The sequence below is a fragment of the Heterocephalus glaber genome, unplaced genomic scaffold (genome assembly GCF_053883595.1).
Source record: "Heterocephalus glaber isolate CG9 unplaced genomic scaffold, H.glaber_assembly_v1.0 deba00001258, whole genome shotgun sequence".
Lineage (NCBI taxonomy): Eukaryota > Metazoa > Chordata > Mammalia > Rodentia > Bathyergidae > Heterocephalus > Heterocephalus glaber.
This window is the reverse complement of record NW_028258228.1, coordinates 318619-335098: the sequence shown is the minus strand read 5'-3', so window position 1 is coordinate 335098 and position 16480 is coordinate 318619. Positions and strand designations below refer to the sequence as shown.

The 16480-nt window shown below is 45.8% G+C and overlaps 2 protein-coding genes across 2 annotated transcripts; both read right to left on the bottom strand.

Moving 5' to 3' along the window:
• Positions 1-2234: 2234 nt before the first annotated feature.
• On the bottom strand, positions 2235-3188 carry LOC101703769 (olfactory receptor 6C75-like). The gene has a single exon (XM_004875217.1). The coding sequence runs from the start codon at positions 3186-3188 to the stop codon at positions 2235-2237; it is 954 nt and encodes a 317-aa protein (XP_004875274.1).
• Positions 3189-10758: 7570 nt separating this feature from the next.
• Or13a1 (olfactory receptor family 13 subfamily A member 1) lies at positions 10759-12132 on the bottom strand. The gene has a single exon (XM_004875204.3). It carries the CDS (start codon positions 11993-11995, stop codon positions 10916-10918), a length of 1080 nt encoding a protein of 359 aa, XP_004875261.3. The 5' UTR covers positions 11996-12132; the 3' UTR covers positions 10759-10915.
• Between the last annotated feature and the right edge of the window lie 4348 nt (positions 12133-16480).

Here is a 16480-nt window from a genome sequence, read left to right as displayed (position 1 = left end):
GGGGAAGACCTCCAAAATGATATAGGGGGAAGAGACACAACTCCCAAACCTGCTAGAGGTCTGAAGTGCAAGTTCTTGTTCTCTAAAATTGAAGAATGAATTCTAGAAACAAGGGAGGTTAAGAGTAGGAAAAATTTATTGAGAGAAATATAGCTTCTGTCAAAAAGAGAGACAGAAGGGGAACCAGAAAGTGGGTTATTACTGGGATTTTTAATTGAAAGAAGCACACCTACAAAATTAATCATTTAAAATGGAACAATTCAGTGGCATGTGGTACATTCAAAATGTATGCAATCACTGTTTCTATCTAGTTCCAAGTCATTTTCATCACATCCAAGTTCAATCAGGTGCTCTCCATAGCACAGTTCCTGTCCTAGGTTAATAAAAGAATTAAAACCAGTTTTCAAACAAATGGATGTACACCCAGCACTACCTTTCACAACACCCAAAAATGGAAACTCTCCAAATGTCACCATAAAGGAAACTTTTGCCCCTTAAGTGCTTTCTCCCCTCTTCCTCCAGCACAATCCCTTTCCTAACCCAGAGGAGTGAAGCATAAGCATTCCAGAAAATACATGAATACAATAGTATTTTCCATGGTACCAAAAGATGAAAACTGTCCAAAGTCAACAGAGTCATGGATAAATGAATTGTGGTATATTAAAGAAATTGTGGGAAACCAAATCTGTTGATAACATATGATTAATTATTTTCAAACTATGTATTTTTACATATTGTATATTTCCATTTATTTCAAGGTACATTACCAATACTGGACCAGTATTCCTTTCAAATTTTAAACACAAAAAAGCAATGCCCACACAATTCACTGGTTGTTCTGGGGGAAATTACCAGCTGTACAATTTTATGGGAAAGAATATATCCCTAATGTGAGAAAAAAGAAACAAACTTACCAAATATTGTATAGAAAACCTAACATACACACGGTATAGACAAAAATGTGTGTTCTGTTAGTTGAGTCATCTATTTTAAATATTTACATCATTATGCCCCAAAAATGTTCATAAAAATGTCTTTTATAATCCTGACAACCATACAACAATGTGGTCAAAGCAGAACATGATCACTACCATTCACCACCTATGCCAAACAAGCTCCAGCAGCAGACTTTTGTCTACAGTCCCGTGTTTCCTATCAAAATCTTTAATAACTAAATTACTGTTGCAACTGGACTCTTTTATTAAACATCCCATCACCTTCTATTGAACATGCTCACATTGTGCTTATGTCACATTAGTATCAAGAGTGTCATTTCAGGCCCAGGGACTTAACTCAGTGGTAATGCCACCTGCCTCGAAAGCACAAGGTCCCAAGTTTGATCCCCAGTACCAAAAAAAAAAGAGTGTCATTTCACATTAATTCTGAAAGGGATACCTCTGAGTGATTATACACAAATCTCTCACCTCTCACTTCACTAATGAACAGACTTGCTCATAGATTCATTAGGAGAAACTCTACAGATACAATTAGACTTCTTTCCACTTCTTAAAAATAGATTTGCTCCCATGTAAATTTTCTGTAGGAGAGAAATCATATTAACTCCTCAATTTCTTCTTTCAAAACTCAGGCTTCCTTCCCTGGAATACTTCATCTTCAAGTACTGAGTTCAGTGTGACAGAGCAATGAACCAATGGGAAGTTTCAGTTTCAATGAGAAACTTTATATGCTTTCACCACGGTGGGAAGCAGATCTGTTAAGACATCTATTTAAGTACCAAATATGAACCACGAAATAATTGTATGATTTAAGTAACTTATTGATATCATGACAGTTGTTCACATAAATGTCCTTCAAAATTCAATCTGCTGACCAAGTTACAGCTGTCCTTGAATCAGTCTGATGGTCTCTATGTTTCTGAGTTTCCTTCTCCACATGCCCCTGCACTCACAATAGATACTTAGATCACAAATTTTAAGACTGGGGATTAAATATGTCAAGAAAATTCATGTGCAGGAGGCTCTTCATTAAAATATATTTAATTCAATTATTTACTGATCCAAACAAAATATGAGTGAATATTTCACCCAACATGAAGATTATTGAATGTTTGGAAAGGACTACTGGATAAATTGGTGACTATTCCAAGACTAAATGAGCAGAAATTGAAAAACACTGACACATTTTCAAACTTATATAGACAAATGCAGAAATACAAAGGAGTTGGATTAGAAGGAAGGGAAGGTGCACTCCTCGACTAAAAGGTTGTAGTGGTTCTATTTCTGCAACTTCACTCTGGAAAGAGCATCCCTCAGTGCCTGGTGGAACTGCTTATTGCGCAGGGTGTAGATGACAGGGTTCAGCAGCGGGGTCACCACCGTGTTCACCAGAGCAGCCTCTCGATTGGAGTCCAGTCTGCTCATTTGCTTTGGCTTCATGTAGATGAAGATGCAGCTGCTATACATCAGAGAGAGGACAGCGAGGTGAGAGGAGCAGGTAGAGAAGGCTTTCTGCCTCTCCTTGGCTGATGGGAGGCGCATGATTGTGACCACTATGTTGCTGTAGGCGACGATGGTTACAAAGAGGGAAGTAAAAAGAACAAAGAAAGCAAGGATGAAGAACAACATTTGAGTAGATCTGGTTTCAGAACAGGAGAGATTTGTCAAGGGTCCAAAATCACAGAAGAAGTGAGGGATGACATTGGAGCCACAGAAGGACAACTGGGACAGCTTTATAATGGGAACCACCATGAGCAAGAATCCCAAAGAGAAGCAGGCAGTGACCAGCAGGAAACACACCCTCGGGTTCATGATGATGTGGTAGTGCAGAGGTTTGCAGATGGCCAGGTACCTATCCAGGGACAGCACAGCCATCAGGAAGAAAATAGTTGCACCCAAGAAAAGAAAAACAAATGCTTGTGTGAAGCAGGCAGCAAAGGAAATCATTTGCCTCCCTGACATAAAGATGGTCAGGAGTTTAGGGATAACCGAGGTGATGAAACCACATTCACAGAAGGAGAAAGTGCTGAGGAAGAAGTACATAGGTGTGTGGAGGTGCCGGTCAGCCCAGGTGATGGTGATGATGAGGGAGTTTCCTGTGACAGAGGCCAGGTAGGCCAGGAGGTGCAGCAGGAAGAGGACCTTGCCCAGGTGCTGGACAGCAGGGAAGCCCTCCAGCGTGAACTGGACAGCCGTGCTGTTCCCTGCTCTGGCTGGCACCAGCCTTTCCATTTCTTCAGTCTATTGTCATTCAACTATATGGAACGTTCCTGGCTGAAGAATATTTTGTTCAACATGTAAAATAACCTCAGCATAGCATTTGGGCTTGATAATTATTTTTTAAACTTAGGTTTAATATGTCACTTTTGCTAATTGTTAGTACAAGTAGGTGATTTTTTATCAAAGGCTTATGTTACCCACTGCCTCGTATACTAGTTCAATAAGAACTATGCATGTAGCTACCCATCCTCATAAAGGATAAAATAATTTTAACATTATTGGGCACTTTCTTATATAATTTATTGCCCTGTTGGAAATGGACCTTCTTGAGTTATTGTTAAAGAAATATAACCCAATAAAACCAAACTGTTCTAGTAGTGTAGCTCAGTGTTGTGTACTTGGCTAAACAAGTGGCCCTGTTTCATGCCCCAGCACAGCGCACACACATACATGCAGATAAGCATACACACAAACTATGGGATTTATCTGTGTTATTCCACTAAAGAATCTTTTCATTATATATTAGTAGTTTTTCCATATTTTGAGCTATAAAATTATTAGTAGCAAATTTTCTTGTAGTCCAAACTAATCCCTCCAAAGTGAGTTAGATTAGGGCCAGGAATTTGGCTCAGTGGTTCCACCACCTGCCTTACAAGCACAAGGACCCAAGTTCGATCCCCAGTACCAAAAAAGTGAGTTAGATTAGAAGAGTAACATACCAATTTTAAATGGATTGCTAGACATTCAGTCCAGGCAATTGCAATACAGAGCCTGAGGTAGGTCAGTGAATGATATATGTTTTCTCATGCTAAACAGTCATTCAGGTGACATTCTATCTTCAGAGTCCTCAGCTCATAGGAGTAAGGATGCCTGCTAGGGACCAGGCAGAAGAGCACCATGACTTCCCTCCAACAATTGTTTTCTGTTTCATTCTTCCTCCTATTGTCTACCTAAGCAGAATATTCTCTTTCCCCTTTAAATTATAAAATTCTCTTATGTGAGACTTGGTGCTCTGGTCATATAGTGGTCATCTCAGACCGCTGACCTTGCTTTCTCATTTAACCAAACAAAAGGCCTCTGGTCCTTTTTGTGAGAGACCTCAGCTTTTTGCCAAAACAAAAACAAACTGCTTCAATTCACAACAAAAAAAGTAGCAGGATGGTCCAGACACTTTAGGACCATGACTCACCCATGAGTAGCTCACAGTAGCCAGAGCTCCAGCTCTGGCTGGAGTGTTCTTGCACACTTCCAAAAACAAGATGATGGTCTATACAGCTGAAGCATAATAAACACTCTCACTTGAGATTTCCCTTATTTGTCCAGATGAAAAGCTCAATGTATGCATCACATCTGCTAATCCTTCTTCAGTGAATTCACTTTCCAAATCTGGGATAGGCCAAAGTGACATCTCAGTGGAATCTGCAACTGATGAAATTCTTGAAAAGAAAGGAGGGCACAAACCTCCCCAGGACTTTGCTAGAACTTGGGAGTGCATTCATTTTGATTCCCAAGCAGCTCTCCTACCTTCCTGTGTCCCCAGGTCTCCCACACCCCATTCCGTTCCTGTATCTGCTCTTGTGCCTGCACTTGCATGCGACTACTTACTGGGCAAAGACTCCAGAGCAGAACAAGTGACAACAGAATCCTCACTCAGCTGACCCCTAACCTACTTAGGATTCACCAATTCTCCAATTTTCCACATTGGGGTGGGTACTACACCAATGGGAGCTGAAATATAAGTGATAGGAATTCACCCAACACATGTTTACATTGAACAGTCTCTTAATACCAATCAGGACCCACCAGGACCAGGGCACAGCATGAAGACACGCCCAACATCATTAGCAGAAGAGAGAACAAAGCCACCTAGAAACCAATGTCCCTCCAGATCCCTGGTGACTGCTAATTGAGCACAGTTGGAAATAAAAAATTATTAATAATAATAACAATAAATTATCATTATTTGGAATCACAATTACTCTTTCATTATGAATGAAAATATAACAATACACATTCCTAAATTCTGAGTTGTTTCCATGAAAAACTTGAAAGCAAAGCACATATAATCCTCCAGGGTTTATGAAGCACCATGGTGCATTATGCTGCTCAAGTGGGGTTGAAAAGTCAGTTTGGCCTGCGTTCCACCGGGCAGTAATGAGGTGGAGCTCCCCTCATTCTGTTAGAGTCAAAGACATCAGATAAAACACAAGGTTTAACTTAGAGGCAGAGTCTCATATCATAGTGTCAAAATGTCCAGTTTCAGATGAAAGTCACTTGTCAGACCAAGAACTAGGAACATCTCAACTTGAATTTTAAAAGACAACAGGTAGACACCAACATCAAGATCATCAAGATAAGAGTTATTGAAGTTGTATGACAAACACTTAAGCAACCATCATAAAAGCATTTCATTGAAGTATAAACATGCAGAGACAAATTTTTTAAATTCTGCAAAAGAAAGAAAAAAACATTGATTCAGCCAAGAAATAGAAGACACAAAAACAGAACCAAACAAAAATGTTGGAACTGAAGAATATAATAACTAAAAATTTTAAAACTCAATGAATAGAGATAACACAAAGGAAAATCAATGAACTAGAAGGTAGCACAACAGACAGCAGGAGCAATAGAGAGAAGATAGAGTGAAATAGTTATCAACCTTCAGAACAGTAACAAAACATTTAATGCTTATGTCACTAGAATCTGGATTTCTGTTTTGTTGATTTTTTTCTTTTGGTACCAGGGATCGAACTCCAGACCTTGTGCTTATGAGGCATGTGAGCTGCCACTGAGCTAAACCTTCAGCCCTGTCACTGGAATCTGGAAGGGGAGAAACTGGAAAAAGCTGTTCTCAAATCTGCCAAATAGTGTATCCTACAGATTTGAGAAGGAGGATGAACCCCAAAGGGGATAAACTAAAGAAATTCGACCCAAGACACACTATGATCATCAGGCTTCTGGTAATGAAAGACAAAGAACAAAGTTTGAAAGCAGCAAGAGAAAAAGACACACTGTCTGTGGAAAAAACAATTAAAATTATGATGGATTTTTTATCAGAACACTGCACTGTAATCTGAAGTCCTCTCAAAGCTAAAATTAGCCTCTAGCGATGTGAAGATGAGGTCCCCCCACCCCTGACTACAGGGCTGATGGAGACCGTGGATTCAGTGTCATTGGATCCTAGACCCAAGGGAACTGGTCTGCATGCCCACCTTCGGGGCCCTGTGATGAACCAAGATTGGGAGACGTGAGTGTGCATCACAGAGGTCCCAAGGACCCCAGGAAGGGAGTGAAGGGGGCTTTCTCACAAAGGCTAAGTTTCCAGATGCTACCATCACCCCCTCAGGTCTAACAGAGAGATAAAGGATGCTCGCCACACCCCCAGTGGTGGGTGCAGCAGGAAGACAGCAGCCATGGCTGCTCATCCTTGGGAGGATGCCAGAGGTTGGTCAGGAGAGGATGTACACCGGAGCATCCAGATGCTCCTGCAGCCCCACCCTGTGAGGAGAGGCTGCGGGGGGGTCCTCTTTGGAGAGTGATGCAGGACATCTGGGAGAGAAAGGCTGAGGGCACCTTTCCCTCTCACAGGAGGTACCATCTGAGGTCATCACACTCAGCATGAGGGTCTCTGGCCTTGACAGTCACAGATGCAGGGCAGTGTAATGTGCGAGGAGAAATAGGTATACCATGGTGTGATCCTCTGATGGTGTGATCCATCAGAGCCAAGCTGCCAGGAGCAGCAGCACTGAGCTGGCGACAAGAAAGGGTGGCTTGAAGCTTTTAGAGACCAGGCAGGAAAGTAGAAGCCACATTATATAGGGTAACAATGGAGCCAGTGCAGGGAACTGAGCAGAGATGGTGTGAGGACTGTAAGGGCACAGGGGAGACACCAAAGAGACACAAAGAGGTCACTGTGGAAGGCAGCCCCGTCACCTGGACCAGGGGAGCAGAGGGCAAGTTGAGACCACTGACAGTAGACAGCCAGATGGGGGCTCTGCTGAGTGTGTCAGAGGCCTCTGCAGCATGTGTGCCTGCAGGGTGGCCGGGTCCTCCTTGTCCTCCTGTGCCTGCAGGGAGGCATCACATTGCTAGGGGAACCCCCATTTCTGGGGAACATCCACTGCCCTGTGGACTCTGCCTCAGGCCCCAGTAAGGGAGTCCTGTGGAGCAGGGTTCAGGCCTCTGAGAAGCCACACTGGAGACAATGTACCATGTGCCTGAGGGTCTGAGAGGCTGCTCCTGCCAGTGTGGAAACTGGACCCAGCAGCTGCCTCTGGACCCAGAGTCACAGCACAGTCAGAGAACCACCAGGGCAGCACTGACAGAGCAGGGAGCTAAGGGACAGAGCGGGGCCCATCCCTTTCTGGGGTCCCAGCTTCCTCAGCCCCCAGCCCAGCTCCAAAATAAGAATAGGGTTTGCAGAATCCAGCCCAGTTTCCAGAGCTGGATTTGAGAAGAGAGCAGGTTAATAATGAGCATGGTGCTGCCTAAAGAACTCAACTCCCCACCCGGACTAGGTTCTGAGGGAGCAGAAGAGTGGGTGCTGCCCCTGCACCAGCAGATAGAGGACATGAAAGTTCTGGTGGGGCTGAAGCTGGGCAGAGGCCATGCATAGTGTGGGTTCTGGGCTTTGCAAGAGAGCAAACATAAACAACGGTGGCATCCTAGAAAGCCCAGTTGACAGAGTCACCTAGTCACATCTGCCCATCCTAATCATCATAATTCAGAAAAAGGAAGCTTTCTGGTGGGTTTCTGTCTTCTGAGTACAAGTGTGAAAGGGGAGAGATCCCCATGAGTGCACACCAGGCATTCAGCTCTCAGGTCAGACTCAGAGGTCTAGGAATCTGATGACCAAAGGTGTGCGCCCCACTCACCAAAAGGATAAAGTAAGACCAGCCGCAACTTGGTTCCTGTGAAGCCAGCACAAGGACATGTGGCATTCAAGAGCCAGGGCCCCTCCTCATGCCACATTCACGCAGAAGGATCAGTCCACTGCACAACATATCCTGTCTCCACCACCAGAATCCTCCCTGTGGAGTTGCTGCTGCAGGCTGGTTTCCACTATTGAGACATCTCCCTGAGTCAGGAAGACCCAAAGCATACAGCTCGTGTTGGGAGTCATACGAAGAGGATGCACTGCCCTCTCTGCACTGCAGGCAGAGCACAGGGACTTACCACTGTGGCCCCTGAACACGTCATTGAGTGAAGTTGCAGCCAGCCAGTCACAAAGTGTGGCCTGCAGAATCCCATGGGTCAGGACTCACAGGATTAATCCTAAGAGTGACATTAAAGGGAAACAAGAGTGGCTTCTCTGCCTCAGCTAAGGGGGAGATTAAGACAAAGTCCCCCACAAGAATCTGTACAAGGAGTGCAAAGCAGTCTGAATTATTAGGTCAGGGGGTGAAATGCCACATATGTCCCTGCAAAGGCAAACCCAAGTGAGACAGTGTTCCCGCAGGGACGGTGCCCTGTCTGCACCCACACAGCTGTGGGGAGAGGGGCTGTGGCTCACAGAGGGTCTGGAGGCACAAGAAGATGGGCAGAGCCCAAAACAAGGGAGCCACTGAAGCAGGAAGAGGAGTGATCTGAAGACCAAAATGGATCCATTATGTTTGCAAAGCAGGAAAAAGTGTGGGGCCTGAAAGAAGACAGGCTCTGGGGATCAGGAGGATTCAGAGCTAAGGAAATTTCTTTCCTATCAATACAGATGGCCTTGTTCATTGGTGGAAGACTCCTGCATACACAAGTCCTCTGTCTGCTTCAGTGACCACTGTACTGGTTTCTGACTCGCCCACCCCATGGCTTCTCCCCTGAGTCATTTTTGGAGAGCCACGTTCACAGCTGTCCTAGCTTCTACTGTGTAGTCCCCCCACTTAGCCTTCTTATCCACCCCTGCAGACACCCTGGGCCAGGCGGGGCGGGGGGGTATGACTTCCGGACCTCCTCCACCAGCCTGTCCTCAGTGATCCGCAAGAGTAACGTCCTGATCTCACAGAACATTTGACATCATTTTCCTCCTTTGTATTTTCCATCTGGGCAGCATCTCCAGGATGATTTAGCATCCTCGTTATACTCAGAAGGAAACGAGGACTGCGAGGGTCCAGTGCCCCTGCAAGAGCTTGAACCTGAGCCCAGACCACCCCACCCCAATCCAGGACTCTCCACACCCTTTCCGAAGATCTCTGGCACCACCAGCGCCCCACCCCGTGTGCAGCGCTTTCCATACATTTCCCTGGCATGTTGGTCAGTGTTGGTGCTTGGGTCAGTTTAGCGGGGCTGGCAGAAGTCTAAGAAATATAGATTGAGTCTCGTGTTTCATTTGTCACCACCATTTCAAACTCTCACTACTTGTCATAAGTACTTTTGAACTTTCTAATCCCTTTCAAAGTGTAGCAAATGTAAACATTATAAGAAACTAAGATGAATCACTCAATAAACACTCTCCAAGGCATGTTCAAGTCTGTTAGTGACCATATGGAGTCGTGCGTGGTGGTCTTCAGGGACATGTATATTGGGGAGACTTGGAGAGCACAGAGTGACAGCAATGTCATTTGGGGCTCAGAATTCTATCTGGAAGGGTTACACCTGGTCTATAGCAATCTCTGAGCCAGAGTCCCAGTCAGCTGCAATTCATCAAATTCTTGAATTTCATGCTTCAGATCCATATGCTTCTGTGAAAAGGAAGATACGGAGAATACTGGTTGAAGAATCAAAGACTGCTTATCATTTCTAAATCAGATATCAAACACTACTCTCAGCTTCTGTCTAGTACAGCAAACAATACGTTTTTATTTAATTGTAAAGATACAGCTAAACATTCCTGTCTCACTCCTGCCATCTTTAATGGACCAGAGTGGCTTTTCCAGAAGTTTCCTAACAGCATGGAGCACGTGCCCAGCCCTTGTCATCACTAGACACGGTGGCCTCATCTGTGTGGTTCTGTTTAGCAACTATGGCTTCACACAGTGCTTTGTGATGTGTTACAGCTGAACCCCATCAGTTGTCCCCAGTACAGGCCAAGGAGGAAGGTCAGATCCTCACAACCTGAGTACAAAGTCAAGGAGTGGTGAGGAATCTCTGGCATTTCCTAAACACACAACAGGTATCACGGTTGGAATTTCCACAGTCAAAGCAAAGTAGTGATCCTAAAAACTTGTTTCACCTGAGTGCTAGAGAGAAGAAGAGGGAAAAAGCAGAAGTAATGATTCACATCACAGTCAGAAACCATTTCTGAAGTTGAAGGGGCTGCAAGGGGAAGGTTGAGGTAAGGCAGTGTGTTAGAAGGCTTCTTAGGGGCAGTGGGCACCCTACAGCGCTTCAGTCTAACGTCCTCCACGTGCCGTGGGGTCTGCACTTCCTGCCTCACTCTTTTCCGGCACATGTGCTTTCTAGGTGTGACTTCAGGATTTACATCTTGAACATTGTATGTCTGAAAGGAACAAAAAATAGTTTCTCACAGCTGTAAGGCTATACCACACATGGTGTATTTCTATTCTGGAGAGCTTTGCTGGTAAGCACTGGCCTCACCTGGGGGTAACCCACAGGACCCCATGAGTACAAGGCCCGAAGATTCATACCCAGCCTCAGGTCTTGGTCGGCCAGGCCCAGGGCACATCATCCTGAGCTCATCCCTGCAGATGTTCTGCTACAGTGCAAGAGGTAGGCTTATTGACTTTCAGCCCAAACCTGGCCCCTCAGACCCCCAAGAAGGTCAATCCTGCGCCCAGAAAGCACACAAATTAATTTCGGAAGAAGGGGCAGAGCTTCCTGAGGGCCGCTTTGACCTCCTTGTTTCTCAAAGTATAGATAATAGGGTTCAAGGTGGGGCCCAACATGGTGTACAGCACCCCGGCCAACTTGCTCTTCTCTGCATCATAGCTGGAGACGGGGCTGATGTAGGCATAGAAGACGGCGGTGTAGTACATGCACACCACGATGAGGTGGGAGGAGCAGGTGGAGAAGGCTTTCTGCTTCCCCTCTGCAGTCTGCATCTTCAGGATGCTGGAGATAATGCAGCCGTAGGACACAATGGTCATCAGGAAGTTCAGGATGCCATAGAAGGTGTCTGCCAGGACGATCATGATGCTGTTCACGTAGGTGGAGCTGCAGGAGAGGAGCAGCAGAGGGGGGACCTCACAGAAGAAGTGGGTGATGACATTGGGGCCACAAAATTCCAAGCGCAGCATTAGCCCTGTGTGGATGGCTGTGTTGAGGGCACAGAGCATCCACACACCTGTGGCCAGCAGGCTGCAGAACACCTTGCTCATCATGGTGCTATAATGCAGCGGATGGCAGATGGCAGCATAGCGGTCATAGGCCATGACCGTGAGGAGCAGCAGTTCCGAGGATGCAGCCCATGTGAGGAAGTAAAGCTGGGCCATGCAGCCCCCAAAGGAGATGGTGTTCTGCTCTGACACCAGACCTTGCAGGGCCTTGGGCATGATGGATGAGGTGCAGACGATGTCCATCATACCCAGGTTGAACAGGAAGAAGTACATGGGGGTGCGCAGCCCAGCATTGAGGGCAATGGCCAAGAGAATGAGGATGTTGCCAGTGAGGGCCATGGTATAGAGTGAGAAGAAACAGCCAAATAGGAGCACCTGGTATTCCGGGTGCTCTGAGAAGCCCTGCAGGATAAATTGTGTCACCAGTGTGTGGTTACTCATCATCTTTGGGTTGATCCCTGTTTCTGGGACCTTCTGGTGCATCTCCACCAGCAGCTTCATGTGATTTTTGAGGCTAGAGAGAGGGGTGGGGTCCTGAAGAAGCCTGCTGCCATGCTTCCTTCCTCCCTGACAACATGGCAAGGATGATACCATGAGGATGCACAAATTAAGGCAAAGGCACCAATATCATAGCAGCAAGCAGCATGCACTTCTAGTTCCTAAAAGTAAACACAAGTGGCCAGTGAAAATCAAGGATCTTCAGTCAAAGAAATGAAGAGCAAGCCCATGGCCCACTCCTCATCATCCACCATGGGATGGAGCAGGACAGCGAGGCAGTGTCTGATGTTCCCTCAGGCAGAAAGATGCAAGACTTCTAAACACGAGCTCTCTCTAAGCCAGAATTCTGCTTTCTTTAAAGGGATACTAGGAAATAATTTAAAACATCTTCAAGTTGTCAGAGCCACACCATTTATGACTGAAAATATAAAACAACCTATACTCTGAACAGTTAGTTTCTAATACATATTGGTAAAATAGAATGCATCGTAGTTATCAAAATAGTATGTTCGAAGTGTTTCACTGGTAACTTATTAAATAGACTAAGAAGAACTAAAGGTAATGTGCACAAGAGGACCTCACTTGGGGTTTAAAGGAAAAAGAATCCTGCACATGTTGTGCAAAAAAAAAAAAAACAGTCTGAGCCCTGGGCTAGGTTGTGATTGACTGACCTTCCTTTTGCTCATCTGTGCCTCCTGAGTTTTCTGAACAGTGACCTAGTTCCTGAAAGGCAGGTGTCATATGTATGTCTCCTTCTAACAATTCTCCCAGGACCCTCACTGCTGAGGGCCAGCTCCCAACTCTCTTGTTGGAGCTGCCTCCTCCCAGCCTTGCTGCCAGGGCTTAAAGCTGAGACCAGTGCTGCAGCTTTGCCCAGCTCTCCCACAGGGCGACCCTGACTTTGTTCTTGGACCTCCTCAGCCACGGATGCCCTCCTTCTTGGGTCCCAGATGCAGCCCTACCCCAAGCCCCTGGGGAGGAAGGACCACCCCTCCTGGGTCCCTCGGGGTCCTGGGATGACGTTTGTTCTAGGACTCAGTACACCTGACTCCCTGGTGAGCCTCCCTACCTGTGGACACTGGCCCATTTGTCTCTGGACAGCCTCCTCGGCCCCCAGCCCTGTGCCTGGCACCCACAGGTGTTGGGGAGGTGATGCTACAGAGCAGTCTAGTACGGACATCAGCAGGACCTTTCCATCACTTCTAGGAGGATTAGCTCACACGGTGTGCTGTCAAAGATCAGATCAGCATGACCCAGTCCTTCTTTACGACTCTATTCATTGACAAAATTAAGAAGTTGTTCACTTTTTAATGAAAAGTTCAGTATTTTGTCAAACCTCAAAAAATATATTTACCACTGAAACATTAAAAGGTTTATACAAAATGACCAAATATCACCCACATATTCAGTCATGTAACCCTGGCAAGGTAGAGTGTTTTTCAAAGAAGAGCAAAGAACAGCTGTGACCCAGAGCAGCAAGACAGTTGCACACAGCTGGACCTAGTACCCCAGGCCCCCTGTGCTCAGAGCAAGGACCAGGCAGTGCCATCGTGGTGATAATGAGGTGACCATGGTGGACCTAGCTGCCTTCACAACAAAATGCAACAAAATGACTTAACAGTCCTATTGCTCAGTCTGAGTCTGAGATCTGGAGAAGCGTCACTTCACTTGCTCCTCACCACAGCCAAGTGACTCCTGTCTGTCCCCAGGGACCACTGGGAGGCTGGACCGCTGGGTGAGGCTGCATGGGAACAGAGCTGCTTTGCCCCTGACATCCAGCACATGCTTCTGCATTTCCTGTAACATCCCGGGCTTCAGGTCCCTGACACCTTGGCCATCACAGTCTACACCACAGCTCACAGTTAAGACACCCCACAGTCACCCTGCCACAGCTACCCCTGAGGTGGCAGCCACGTGGGTCCCCAACACTTACAGGTCAGCAGTGGTCAGGTCTGTCACATGGGTACCAAGGACATTGTGAGGCAGGAAACCTTAACCTGCCTCTCTTGACTCTTTGAGGTAGGAGGAAAACCTCTGCTGCATAACGTGGTGGTGGGGGGGGGTGTTGAACAGGTGCTGCACACAAGAGCATTTCCACAGACCCGCACTCAGGGGCAAGTGACCCCAGAATAATTACTCCCTGGCTGTGGTTCCAGGCAGCTGGAAAGTTTCCCCATCACTGGCCAAAGAATCAGGACACAGAGGCCCCTTCCATTGGAATGGCCTTGGTTCCCTTGAACCCCAGAGAGCTTTTCTAGAAATAACAAAGGCTTTTTCCCCCAAGGTTCTCTGGGAACTGGCTTTAACTCTACAAGATTACTACCAAGGATGGGATGGGAAGGAACGTGATTTCAGCTAACAGTGACCAAGCTTAAACCCTGCTTTATTCGGGCAACACAGTGACTCACCTCCTGCGAGGTGACCACATATTGAGACAAAGTTTATTGTTCACATTTACCAACCCTTTTTGTGCTCAAGCTTCCCAGAAAATAAAAATCCATTGCAGATGATTTCTATCCATTTAGAAAAACAATAGTTGCCTTCAAAATCCCTAAAATTAAAAAAATACTTTTCACTGAGCTTTTCCTAAAGATAGATCGAATTTTACATGAAATAGAATATACTGTTTGTGAAATGTTACCTTGGTCCCAATGTGTTGTTCAGTTTCACATATGGAAAATTTTAACTGTTTTAAGGCACTTAATAAAAGAAAACATGACCAGTTCTGCTATTTTTATCTCTAAGGGGATTCAAGATTTTCACAAGCATCGTGTACTCATCCAATGCTCTCCTGTTACATATGAAGGTAGATATTCCTATTGCAAACATATTTCAACAACTGAAAGCTAAAAATCAGAATATGCCAAAATTTCAAACATTCAGCGGTAATCCTGAAAGCCAGTGTGAAGATGACGTTGTCCAACCTGGCTGCTAGGAAAGCAAAGGGCTTCCAAGCTACCCAGTGTTAGGGACAAAGCTCATGTCCTGTCCCCAGGCTCAGGCTCCATCCAGGATTCTTTGCTGTGTAATTTGTCAGTTGCTTCCTTAAACCCAATAAATGTTAAAGAAAAGCCAAGGAAGTGACATACGAATCAACAGCTGATATAATCCTTTTTCAGTTTGAGATTTAAGAGTGCAAGGCCTAAACTCTCAGCCAGTTTTGGCATCCCATTTCCCCTATCATTTTATTCACTGATGGAACAGTACTAATAGCCAGGGAGAAGTAATCAAATATCACTGCTCTAGCTTCACTAACCCAATCCAGCAGGCTTCAGCCCTTCCTGCTTTCCGCATTACCTGATGGAAGGCACCCCCAGAACACACACAGTCACCTTGAGGCAGTCACTGCACCTCCGCGGGGCTGAGAGGTGCCACGTGTGGCCTTCCTCTCTGTCAACCGTGTGTGAGGCTGGGAACACGGTGGCACTGGGGTAGCACTGAGGCAGTGTGCTGTGCACACCAAGACCAGTCCGGATGGACAAAGCTTTCCTTCCTGTATTTAACAAGCTGATCTTGCCAAGTATTTTTTGACTCATTTAGTAAAATGTGTCCTTGCCTGTGGGAGACACCTGGGAGAAAGACAGCCATTACTCTAAGTGAACCCTGAAGGAGCAATTAAGTCAAGTCCCTCTTTGCTGGAGACTTGGCTGCCATGGGTGTTCTACAAAGGCCAGTTCAGTCTTCACTCCACATGTGTGGAAACAGTGGAAGCCCCGGTAGGGTCATGGGTGGCACACTGTGTCCCTGCTCAAAGAGGCTGGGGCAAGGCAACGTAGGCTCAGGTGCTCAGAGCAATGAACCCAGGGAGTCCCAGCACTCCCTGGGACTGGGGGAGCTGCAGGCCAGCAGCTGACATCTGGGAGCTGCTGTCCATGTAGGGCCAGACGCCAGGCAAATGCCCCTCTGCTCCCCTGCACACACCACCCCTGTCCCAGAGCCGGCCCCTTCCTATCCCTCAACAGTCCTTGCCTCTGCCTGGCCGCTGTCCCCCTTCTTTCTCCCTGTCTAAACTGCTAGAAACACGAAAAGAGAAAATAAGGGTGAACTTAATGTTATGTGCATTTTGTCACAATAAAAAGGGAACTTTATATCCAGCAAAATTATCTTTCAAAGATGAGATATATTGCCAGATAACAAGAACTGAGACAATTTATCGGTGGCAAACTCATCCTAAAAGGACTGCTAGTGGGAGCTCTTCAAGCTGAAAGCTGGTAACATCAGACAGTAATGTAAATCCACCCCAAGAAACAACAAAAGCTGCAAAGGTAATTCTGTGGATAATTCCAAGAGCCAATACACTTGGATATTTGTCTCCTTTCCTCACTTAACCTAACAAGTATCTGTATACAACGAGATGTACTCAATTGTATTGTTGTAACTTAACAAGTATTTGTGTACAACTACACGTATCCGATTGTATTGTTGTATTAATAGGCAGGATGTAGCACATTTACATAAGAGCACAAAGGAGTGAATGGGAGGGAAGCTGTACAGTAGGGAACTCACGCCGGCAGAGTTCAAGACAGCAAGGGATGACAAATGAGAAGCTTAAGATGATACTTATTCTACAGGTGTATTTTT